This window comes from Drosophila subpulchrella, unplaced genomic scaffold (genome assembly GCF_014743375.2).
Source record: "Drosophila subpulchrella strain 33 F10 #4 breed RU33 unplaced genomic scaffold, RU_Dsub_v1.1 Primary Assembly Seq18, whole genome shotgun sequence".
NCBI lineage: Eukaryota > Metazoa > Arthropoda > Insecta > Diptera > Drosophilidae > Drosophila > Drosophila subpulchrella.
Window position 1 is genome coordinate 460,299 of NW_023665515.1, and position 12,707 is coordinate 473,005.

Genomic DNA, 12,707 nt, shown 5'->3' on the forward strand with positions numbered 1-12,707 from the left:
TACTGTTGCCCAAGGATCATCCAGTCACCAAGGCGATCATCGTTTATTATCATGAGAAATATTTGCATGGAGGATCGCAGGCGCTGCTTGCCGCATTACGGCAAAGGTACTGGCCGATTGGAGGCCGCAAGTTCGTCGCCAGCGTTATCAGGAAATGCGTCCGATGTTTCCGAATGAAGCCTGTTACTTGGGAGCACGTCATGGGTAGCCTTCCAGCAAATAGAGTGCAGCCTAATCCAGCTTTTCATACCACAGGAGTGGACTATTGTGGGCCATTCTATCATAAGGCAGAGGCCAGAAATAAGGCACCCCACAAGTGCTATATCGCCGTCTTTGTCTGTTTTTCCACGAAGGCTGCTCATTTGGAAGTGGTCCAGGATCTCACGACGGATTCTTTCATCGCAGCGCTGAGGAGATTCATTAGCCTTAGAGGCAGTCCGCGTACCATTTGGAGCGACAATGCTACAAACTTTGTCGGTGCAAAGAGCGAGCTTGCCGAGCTGAAAGAGCTCTTTTTCAGCGAGCAGCACACAGCATCGATATCTTCCGTCTGTTTAGCTGATGGGATCGATTGGAAGTTCATCCCTCCGCGTGCCCCGCACTTCGGTGGTTTATGGGTAATTTCACTTCTACAGAGTCGTCGGTGCATTCTTTTTAGCCATCGATGAATTAAGAACTCTTGCATATGAGATTTCTGCTATCCTTAACTCCCGTCCACTCTGTCCAATTTCAGAAAATGCTGAAAGCCTTGAGGTGCTAACACCTGCGCATTTCCTGAAGGATTCCAGCTACACTAAGTTTCCTGAGCCTGGCATTACTCATCTCCGCGAAGACCGCCTCAGCAGGTGGCAGCGGGTTATCCAGATGCAGCCACATTTCTGGAAAAGGTGGAGCAGAGAGTATTTGTCCCTACTTCAAGAGAGGAGCAAGTGGCGCGTCGAAACGTCTAACATCAAGGTTGGACGCATAGTTTTGCTGAAGCAGGACAACGTTCAACCCTTGAGATGGCAGCTTGGGTGCATCCAGGAAGTCATAACCGGCGGGGGCGGAGTCATCAGAGTAGCTATGGTCCGTACAGCTACGGGTCTGATCAAGAGAGCCGTCGCCAAGCTAGCCGTTCTGCCCATCGATTCCGAGATAGTTGGAACCTTACCTCTTCCAACGGGGGGAGTATGTTCGGAGCAGATCGCCAGCGCCTAGTCATGCGCGCATAGGTGTACGACGGCACCTGCAGCGCTCTCTGCTTATCTTTCGCCTTCTTTCTTATACCACTAAAGCTGTCGCCTCTCTATTCGGCAACTACTTTGTAAGCCTGCATATGTCTATATGAGGATCTTGGAGCCAAGCTTTTTACACATTCACAGTCCGTCTGCAGCTCCAAATAAACGCTATACATTTTAATATAACCTATTCGTGCGTTATTAATTATAAATATAAGGGTGGCATATTTGTTGTCTTCCCCATAAACAAGAATGATTATTTAGAATTATTGCTGAGGATTATAAAAAAGTTTTGTTATATTGTAAAGCCGATCTACGAGTAGTGTTGATGTTAGTTAAGAATCTTGGCGATTGGTTTGAACAAACCAGAAATGAACAATTTTTTAAGCTAGAAATCTCGAATATAACCTGGAAAAATGGAAAAATTAAGACATACGATATTATTAAAAGTGGTGAAAGCCTACCAATCGCATCGAGTTGGGATTCATATGTTATCCCCAAATAGAGGTATGGCAGTCAACACAGCTGGAATGTAAAATTGTCAGCCAACCGCGAAAAACAAAGATTTGCAATAATCGTTTTGATTGGCATGCACATTCGGTTAATAGAATGATTATTTACAATTATTGCTGAGGATTATAAAAAAATTTTGTTATATTGTAAAGCCGAACTACGAGTAGTGTTAATGTTAACTAAGAATCTTGGCGATATATTATTTTATACTATATTTTAACTGAAATTCATTGGTCTCGTCAATACCTATCGAATGATCCAAAAAAAATTTGCCACGCCCACTCTAACGCTCATATCGCTTAAATCTGTCTTCTGCCGGTAGGTGGCGCATTTCAATCTCGCTTTGCTGCTTGCACATCACCATATCCCTTTGGTCCCTTTAGCTGAGTAACGGGTATCTGATAGTCGAGGTACTCTACTATAGCGTTCTTCCTTGCTTAAACTGGAAATCTCGAATATAACCTGGAAAGATGCAAAAATTAAGATATACGATATAATTAAAAGTGGTGAAAGCCTACCAATCGCATCGAGTTGGGATTCATATGTTATCCCCAAATAGAGGCATGGCTGTCAACACAGCTAGAATGTGAAATTGTCAGCTAACCGCGAAAAACCAAGATTTGCAATAATCGTCTCCTCATGATGATATGCTTTATTCACATTCGACTGGTTAACTTAGGTTTTACAAAATATACCTGTGCTAAAAAACTGTACTTTGCGAAATTCTGGCAGCGAGCATGGCGGTGCGTTGCCACTCTTCACTATTGTTGCAACTGGGTATCGAGTACAACTTAGGAATATCGAGTATTACTTAGGAATATCGAGTACAGAAAGGAAGAGATATTGGATCAGTAGGTGAGAGCGCTTCTAGTGGTCCTTGTCTCTCCACTACCGGGCTTTCAAGACTTAGTTTGGAGAGCATCGGGACAGCAATTTTATGCATGCGTTCTACTGTCCGTTTCCCCTTGGTACGCCTGTTGCAATCAGCAAATGTTGGATCTTCTCCCTATCGCAGTACTCCTTGAATAAGTGGGATGTGAATGCAGCTCCACGATCTGACACTATCCTATACGGATTTCCAAAACAAACAGCCTGGCGCTCCAAACAAGTCACCACTTCTTCAAGCCCTGTGCTTCGTGTAGGATACAACCATACGTACTTGGAAAAGACATCTAAAATCACGAAAATGTGATTATATCGTTTTTTGGTTATCTCCATCGGACCAACATGATCTACATGGTAAGTGACGAGCGGCTTGTCTCCTTTGTCTATTGGTGTAAGGAACCCTTCTTGCCTACCAGCCTTCGCATTTACAAGAATGCACTCTACGCAGCAATCGACCACTCGCGCTACTTTCTCTTTTAGCTTCGGAATGTAATACGACTTCTCGATCAAGTCCTGAGTTTTCTTGGATGAGAAATGTCCTTGCTTGTGACTGTTTTCACACTTTTTCCACAAGTGATGAAACTACTAGCAACTCTTTATTAGGATCTTTGAAGAGAACTTCGTTCACTATGTAGAATTCTTCATAGCCTTTGGTCTCAACGACACTTTTGAGCACCTTTGTCCAATCATCTAATATCATCTGTCAGTCAACGTATAACATGACACCCTACTCAATGCATCGACATGTCTCATCTTCAAACCTGACCTGTGTAGTCGATATCTTGTAGGTACATCGCCCATCTAGACACTCCGAGCGGAATCTCTTTCTTCTTCATGTTCATGGTAAAAGCGTTACAGTCAATAATAATTTTAAACTTCTTCCCTAGAACGTACACCCGCCACTTTACCAAGGTTCCAATAACTGCAAGTACTTCCAGTTCATAGGAATGATACTTTTCGTCACTTGGCTTGGATTTACGGCTCATGTAGAATACTGGATGCCACAAGTTATCACAGGGGTCTCGTTGAAGCAAAACGGTTCCAAATCCGATCTTGGATACGTCGGTATGAATTTCTGTGTCAAGCGAATGATTATAGAGCTTCAGAACTGGTCCACTGATCAACGCTTCCTTTAGCTTTTTAAATGCTGCTGATTGCTGGTCTTGAAACTCGAACCTCACCCCCTTGCGCAACACGTCGGACAACGGTTTGGCAATTACGTCGTATCCCTCCACAAACCTACGGAAGTACGACGTCAGTCCTAAGAGTCTTTGGACTCCTTTCTTGTCGTGCGGAATCAGAAAATCAGCAACTGCTTGAGTTTTCTCGTTACCTGGCTTGATGGTACCGTTTTCAGCGACATAGCCTAAGAAGTTAGCTTTGCGCTTCAACACCTGACATTTACTCCAATTAATGCGCAAGCCATTTCCTTGTGCCACTTTCAAAACTCGCTTCAACTTCTGCACGCCCTCATCGATACTCTTGCTTGAAATGATAACATCGTCCGTATACATGGATCATTACACGCATCCTTATTCTTAATTAAATCACGCATAACTGCCATGATAATCCTCGTAAACACTGCTGGAGAGTTTGTTATATCGAAGGGTACAAACAGGAACTCATACTGACCACTCTGAGTTACGAACGATGTATACTTTTGGGATTCTGGCGAAACAGGCACGTGAAAGAAACCATTAGTCAAATCTAGAGTTTTAAAAACTTGTCCACCTTGTAGCTTTTCGATCACACAGTCCATTTGAGCTGTTAGAAAGTCATCTCGGACAATCTTTTCATTTAAATTTATATAATCGCAACACAAGCGCTTTTTCAAGTTATTATTATCTACGAGCACTACTGGCGAAGCAAACTCGGATATACTTGACTTGATTATCCCCTCTCCTCGCCATTATTGAAACTGGTCATCGACAATTTTCTGATCGCAATAAGCTATTCGTCTCGGCTGTAACTTTCTGGCTTGTAACTGACTCCACTTCAGAAGCTACTTCCTGACTCAAATGCTCCAAATCTTCTGCCGAAACTGTCTTAGAGTCTTTCGTGCTGATCATGCACAGACTTTTGAACTCGCTAACTAGCTGCATTAAAGTACTTTGCGCTGTCGTTGGTCTTTTCTGAATACTTTGAACTCTTGGCGAAAATATAGTGCCAGACTTGGTTACCATCATGTCAACGCTGTTTAAGATTGTTGTGCCTAAGATTGCGTCAAACTTCATATCATCATCAGGTATGACATGAAACTCGACCGACATGTCGATTCCATCGATAACATCCTTTGTAACGAAGCTTCCGAATGTTAGGACCTGACTTTCCCCGATACCTGTCACAACTCTCTGACGACCCATCAGACTGCCTACTCCTACGGCTAGCTTTAAGAACACACGCCTACGCATCAAACACAGTACAGCTCCCCAAGTCCTTTGAATTCTGAATTCCATACGTGTTAACTGAACCATACTTGTTAACTGGTTTGGATGATCCACGTGATTTTTGATACGCGTCTATTTGTAGCTTTAGATCCTTGAAGTTTCTGGCCTGGTATAGCATTGCTGTATTTGATCTAGCATCTGGGATACCCTCAACAAAATACTCGATCAAACTTCTTCCTCCAAACAAATGGGCTTTGCAATTTCCATAAGTGCATAAAAGAGCTCGTGCAAGGATTCACCCTTTGTAATGTACCGGCCTTAAGATCTTTAAACGAAATTTTTGAAAAGTAACTGATAATAAAGCTAGCACTCGTTACTTATCCGAGTTAATTACCGGAGAATGTAACCCCATGTAATCACAAGCAAAATTGCCTAAATAAAGACGGAAAGTGATCGAAAGCAAAAGTCGAAATTTAGATTTTTGTCGGATGTTTAAGCTCCCAGCTTTTGAATTCCGATCTACTCAGTCTTTCTGTTTCGAGAACTCTAAGTGAGCGGTTGGCTTCAAAAACATAATCCAACTTCAATTCTGGCCACACCACGTGCAGTCGAAATTCACCTAAATGTTTTCATCAGTGATTATTAAGGCTAAAACACAATAAAATAACCAACTAGCCAAGCTCCTAAATCAGAAAACAGAAAAAAACAACACCTAAATTAAAGAAAGACAAACTGAACGTAAGTAAAAGTAAATGGAGATAGCCAACGTGAAATTAACATCTAGTTCTCAATCAGATCAGGCTATAAACATCTAGCCAGCAGCAGGTTGTCCGTGGGGTTCGGAACCAAGCGGTTCACAATCCAGGCTAGTCGGCGGTAAAATCATTCGTCCACCGGGAATTGGATCCCTTCATTTGTGAAGGCGGAGGTTCGGCAAACTGCGGCCACAAAAGTCCACAAAGATTCATCGACGACTTCCCAACGGCACCTCCAGACACCTATACCCCCAATTGCGACCGCCACGTGCCAACCCCCCAACAGACCAGCTGCTCCTAAGTTAGAGAGAGAGAGTTAGCCAGTATCACTTGGAAATAACCCCAAAAACAAAATATTTAAATCTATCTAAAAATTATGTAAATCAAAGTGCAATTGATAGTGTAACTCTAATTGAAATACTTACTCACCCAAGTCGGTACAAGCGTTGCATAATTTTCTTCTTTCACCTGTAAATGTCTGTACGAGAATCAGCCCAAAGTCTTGGGTATCGACGGCGGTTGTGATGAAATTATTAAAACTTGTCTCTCTAAGAAATTTCAACTAGTTTACCCCTGAAACCATGGAGCGCTTCATCGGAATTTTCAGAGGGTAAGGTATCACATGCTACTCTAGTTTTGATTGTTTCGGGCAAGCCGCCGATTGCATAAGTTTACCCCAAAAGCGAACGGGTGAGCTAAAACCCTCCAAAACGAATAACCTTCGGTGATGATCTGGTTTGCCTAAACATAAGTCCGGCCGAGATAAGCTTTCCAGGCAGTTTTGTTTTGATTGTGTTATTCGTCTTGGAATATTTTGGCTGCCCTCAAATATGAATTAAAGGGAACTCATTGCGTGTAATTACGGTTTGTCTTGCATTAGTAAATCAAAGACAAAAAAAAAGAGAAGAAAAACAAATATGTAAACAGACAAGCCCGGTGAAGAAAACAAAAGAGATGAATTTATAGATTTGACCCATACAAAGAAACCAATCAATTGCACTTAAAACTAAGGAAACCTATGCCTAGAATAAAAATTTAAAAGACCAGTTATGTTAGATAATATAACTTGAATGGAAATCATGAAGTTAAGTAAATGAAATCTTATGTATGTCAATTACACCCCTACAACACTTGTTTTGTAAAACTTAATTATATATATACCATGATGAAAGGCTAAGTCCCCTTTTAATTTTTTTCCGAGGACATGGGGCTCTAAAATAAAATAATAATTAACTATACATTTTGGGGTTCTCATTTAATACCTTAAAAGAAAGAACCAAGGTTGGGAGGGTATAGAAGGGTAGGACGAACAACATCTCAGTCCCATCCGCTTTTATCTATTCAACTTATGTGCTACTTACCGACTTAGTTTATCCGCCATTCATTGTTCAGTTCCATTATTAATTTGAGGTTTTAGTGCGGACTTTCGATTAGTTAGTTTCTGGAGGGATCTTTAAATATTTCGACGTAACCGCGATCTACAACAGCCGCAACAACCCACCCAATTCCTCCCGCTGAAGCTGGGGTATTAAAAGGTCCCAATCGCGTGCTAGTTGTGGATTAATGGGGCAGTAGGTTATCTCCAGAAGGTGAGACAGAAAAGACTTTTCCTACAAGGCGTGCGTTTCACCTTATGTTGCTGTCGTTTTCCCAACCTGCGATGAACTTCTGCTGACGATAAATTGGTTCCAAGCTCCTCCAACAAAGCCGATTTCAAACTTGCCGTCTTTGATATTCTTCTGGCTACGCACAAACATTTTTGCTGCTCCACTAGGCAACTGTTTTGCATACACAAACAACTGTAAAGGGCTCCACTCAACTGTAGCTGCACAGTCTTCCAACTCTCCTATCCATTGGTTTATGTCTGGGGAACTCGACCCAGAAAACTGCGAAACACTGCCCTCGATATCTTTCAACGTGAAACATGATCTACCCTGCCTTTCATTTCCTAGTCCTTGATACCAACCTGCTGCGTTTGGCCGATTAATAGTAGTTTCTGCGGACGTTACTGATAGACCATCTTCACCACCATCCTCCGTTTCTGACTCACCCTCGTTATTTAGACCATAGTAGGTCAACAACCTCTCTTGCAATTCCGCCTTCAATCCAGTCGTACCCTATTGCAGCTCCGAGAACTTCCGAGGCAACTCTTCAACTCGCAATGCCAAGATCTCGCTTCTCTCCATTTTACAACTTTGTCCTGTAGATTACTAAAATTAAACAATGTTTTCTTAAATATAGTACCAAAAGGAAATTGTAAATAGATTAACAACCCTGTCTCTGAAACTGCTTGACTTCAATGTTACCCCACTACTTTACAAACGACTTGAAATAAACTTTCTGGTAACACTCCACCAAAAGTTCAGCCACTCGCTCAATGATGTCGCTTTTGTTCGTCCCGCTTTTGCAGCGTCGCACATACAATAAAGACTTCCAAACTCAACTGGAACTTTCTAGATGCCTTCGTCTGCTGCCAAGATCTGTGCGCCAGCCTTCCACTTGCACAATCCTGCACGCATGCTCCGATTACCACACCAGATCCAATGTCTTGCTCGCTGTATCTATACTGCTTCCAGCCCGTGTCTGCTGCTTCTCCTAGATCTCCAGCCACGATCCGCTGCCTCTTCCAAGTTCTTGCCTTTGCAAAAGCCACCAACTGTGTCTGCTTTTAACGGTAGCCTTCTTTGTCACACTCCATCCAAAATCCATATGACGATTTGCTCAATTTCTCCAGCCCTCTGCTCACGCACTCCACGTGTTTTTGCCATATTAAAAGTACTGTCGAATGGTAGGCTACATTCCGGTTGAGCCCCCAAAAATTGCAGGGTCCTCTTATCAGAAAAGATAACGCTGACTTTAAATAGTATGATGGTATGCTTTATTCACATTCGACTGGATAATTTAGGTTTTACAAAATATACGTGTGCTAAAGAACTGTACTTTGCAAAATTCTGGCAGCGAGTATGGCGGTGCGTTGCCTCTTTTCACTAACGTTACAAGTATCGAGTACAACTTAGGAATGTCGAGTATTACTTAGGAATATCGAGTACAGAAAGGGAAAGACATTGGATCAGTAGGTGAGACCGCTTCTAGTGGTCCTTGTCTCTCCACTACCGCCACCCACATCCAATAAACGGATTAGTACAACGAGCTGTTTAACATTAGAAAAATGTTTAAAGATACTGTTTCGATTGATGTTCAAGTTTTCTTTGATAATAATAATAATTTTATTCTAAAGGAAATTGGAATTGTATTCGAAAAAGATCCAAACTTGAATAATAGTTTTTTAATAGAACCACCATATGATTTTACTTCGCTAAATACAAAATCTCGAAAGACTGCAATTTGGTTTACCAATACTCATCACAACATTTTTTGGAACAATGGAGAAAACAGTTTTCCACAAACTCGAAAGTATCTAAGGACAATTACAAGCGGAAAACAAATTATTTGTAAAGGTGTGGAAAAAAACGATTTCTACAGACGTTTTTTGGGAGTCGTCAGTTCATTAATATCGAAGAAATGGGCTGTCCGTCATTAAACAGGTTTAAAGGAAACCCACCTTAAGGGCTGGGTGTGCGCTCTTAACAATGCATACATTATTTTGACATTTTTTAAAAAGTAGCTCCAAAACAATAAAATTATTTGTATACATCATTTTAAAGTTGAGACTAGATGTGTAAAGACCTTTAAGAAAGCAAAATTAATAAAATGAATTTTCATGAGGAAATTGACCTTTTTATTGAACAATTTAAAGCACAGATAATTGGTCAGCATTTTCAATACCTTCTAAACACAACAAGGAAGAATACCCGTTACTCAGCTTAAGGGACCAAAGGGAAATGGAGATATGCAAGCAGCAAAGCGAGATTGAAATGCGCCCCCTACCCGCGATCTCAATATTTGGTTTTTGGGCGGAAGACAGATTTATGCGTTATGGGCGTTAGAGTGGGCGTGGCAAACATTTTTTTGGGTCAATCGATAGGTATTTATGAGATCAGTACATTTCAGTTAAAAATTTTTATTTTGCATTAAAACTGTATACAGAGAGGAAAAACCAAGAACATTGTGATTGAATTGATCACATTCGTTCTTAAAAACCGTGTAATCACAAATGTTCCTATTTTGATCCGCATGTTCTTGATTCTAGAACGAAATGGTAGGAACTAAAAAAGTGAAATGAGATGATTTCGTTCCATTTTCAAGTCGATTTTGGTTTTAATTTAAGAACATATTTGGATCAATATGATAACATTTTGATATTGATTTTATCTGAGTTTGGGATCAAAAGAAGAACATTTTAGACTTGTAAAAGGAAAAAATGAGCTCAAATCGTTCTTGAAATAAGCTAAATACTAGATTGAATACCCTTCCCAAAAAAACGCTAAAATAATAATATTTGGCTTGTAATAGTTTTTTACTTTTATTGAATTGTAATATATATGGGATATGTATTTAATATGTGATTAATTACAGGCTTAAATCTCTAATAATATTAAGGGATATATACAAGCTTATAAATATTTAAATCTAAGGTAATGTTTTTTATTATTTAATAAGTATTTGTGTAAGGGTGCACTAGAGAAAGAAATTATATTTTTAATAAGAATAGGTGAGTCTTCATTTTCATTTAATATTTCATACGCTCTATAATGGCTATCAAAAATTTTAGTTTCTGATTGCTGGCAAATTATAAATACATTTTCATTAACCAGAACTAAATCTACAACTTTATAAAATTCACAACCAGTTTTCTTAATAGCTAAGTAACATCCAATTTTGTAAACCGTTCCATTGTAATTTAGTTGCTTATGTACAGTTGCTTTTGAAAAATTATAATCTGGCATTTCGGAAATATGTTCATAATATTCTTGATCTTTAAATTTTAACTTCGATGCGGGGTTAGTACTAACTAGAGGCTCAATAAACTGCTGGTGGTCAAGAATAAATTTTGCGAATTTGAGTCCTGACTTTGTCGCAAGAGAACGGGGGGATTGACTCTCGATGTAATGTTATGAAAATATAATTTTGCCTCTCTGTGCTTGGCTTCGAATCGCATACACCACAGAAATTTAAAAGGTCAACAATTTTGAATAGCCGTAGCGTAATGTACTAAAAAATGATGTTTTGGTTTTAAAGCACCAAAGAGGTCAATGTATAACTTGTGATGTTCTCCTACTAGTTGTTTTAAATAGTACAAGTCCTTAGTTGTAGTAGTAGTTACTTAGTCAATAATGTCAAGTAAAATCAAAATTTGTTTCCAGTAATCATTGTAGCTGGGAATTAAATCTCCAATGCATAGCAGTAAAAAATGAATAGTATTAATTATTATACCCGTTACTCGTAGAGTAAAAGGGTATACTATATTCGTCGGAAAGTATGTAACAGGCAGAAGGAAGCGATTCCGACCCCATAAAGTATATATATTCTTGATCAGGATCACTAGCCGAGTCGATCTAGCCATGTCCGTCTGTCCGTCTGTCCGTATGAACGCTGAGATCTCGGAAACTATAAGAGCTGCAATACTGGGCTTAGGCATGCAGATTCCTGAGATTCCTGCGCAGCGCATGTTTGTTTCAGAGGAGTGCCACGCCCACTATAACGCCCACAAACCGCCCAAAACTGTGGCTCCTACAGTTTTCATGCTAGAACAAAAATTTTAACTGAAATGTATTGTTCTCATCAATACACCTACCGATTGACCTAAAAAAAAACTTTAACGCCCACAAACTTCAAAAAATCGTACATATGAACGAGGATATCTCGGAAAATATCAAAGATAAAGAAACGGGATTTCAGATTTAGATTCCGTAGGCTTGAGCGCAGCGCAAGTTTGTTACGCGAATATGCCACGCCCACTCTAACGCCCACAAACCGCCCAAGTCTGTGGCGCCCACAATTTTCATGCTAGATAAAAAATTTTAACTGAAATGTATTGGTCTCGACAATTCCTATCGATTGATCCAAAAAAAACGCCCAAAAACCGCCCAAGCCTGTGGCACCCACAATTTTCGTGCTAGATAAAAAATTTTAACTGAAATGTATTGGTCTCGTCAATACCTATCGATTGATTTTAAAAAAACTTTGCCACGCCCACTCTAACGCCCACAACGCTTAAATTTGTCTACCGCCGGTAGGTGGCGCATTTGCTACTTGCATATCTCCATTTTCCTTTGGTCCCTTTAGCTGAGTAACGGGTATCTTATAGTCGAGGTACTCGACTATAGCGTTCTTCCTTGTTTGGGTAGCAGTCATCCCTAAACGAAAAGTTTTAAGGCGCCCAAAGTCGAGATCACCAGACTTGTTTCCTACTTCAAATTCCCCATACTTAAAAAGCCGCTTTTTACAATTTATTACATCTAATGATATTACCTTGTTTTTTATTAGACCAACAAGAACATTGCAGATGTCATAAGAACAAATGCCTTCAAAAACGTCATGCATTATATCAAAACATTTGTTTTCAGTCACATGAAAATTTGGGAGTTCGTTAAAAATGCAAATGTTTTTAATTCCGGTTTCTTGGACATCATTAAGGAGAACGTCAGAAGCATAGTTTGTTTTATTCCGTAAGGATTGTATGTGTTCCTTCGTATCAAATTGTGTTTCTGATTTGCACCTTTGGCATGCTCGGCAGAATTTGTTTGAATTAAAGGACTGCACGAATCCAAGAACACTATTGATTTCCAAGTTGTCTCCTGCAATTAATCCTAGCACAAAATGAACCTTTTTAGTTTCGCCTCCTATTTGTATGTCTATGCCATTTTCTACAATTTTACATTCTTCCATTAAATGATAAAATGCCTTCTCATTTCCGCATGCTTTTATTGAAACTGAAGGAATAAAAGCTATTTGAAACACGAAAGTTAGTTTTGAGATAAGGAGTGGTGGCATGGTTGAAAAGGAGACATAACAGCCACAAAGTGGAAACTTTCGTCCACCAAGAG

At 40.0% G+C, this 12,707-nt stretch overlaps 1 protein-coding gene across 1 annotated transcript; it reads left to right on the forward strand.

Moving 5' to 3' along the window:
- Positions 1–578: 578 nt before the first annotated feature.
- On the forward strand, positions 579–1,278 carry LOC119559150. Its single transcript, XM_037872221.1, has 2 exons — positions 579–617; positions 734–1,278. The coding sequence occupies exons 1-2, from the start codon at positions 614–616 to the stop codon at positions 1,198–1,200; spliced, it is 471 nt and encodes a 156-aa protein (XP_037728149.1). The 5' UTR covers positions 579–613; the 3' UTR covers positions 1,201–1,278.
- The last annotated feature ends 11,429 nt before the right edge of the window (positions 1,279–12,707 follow it).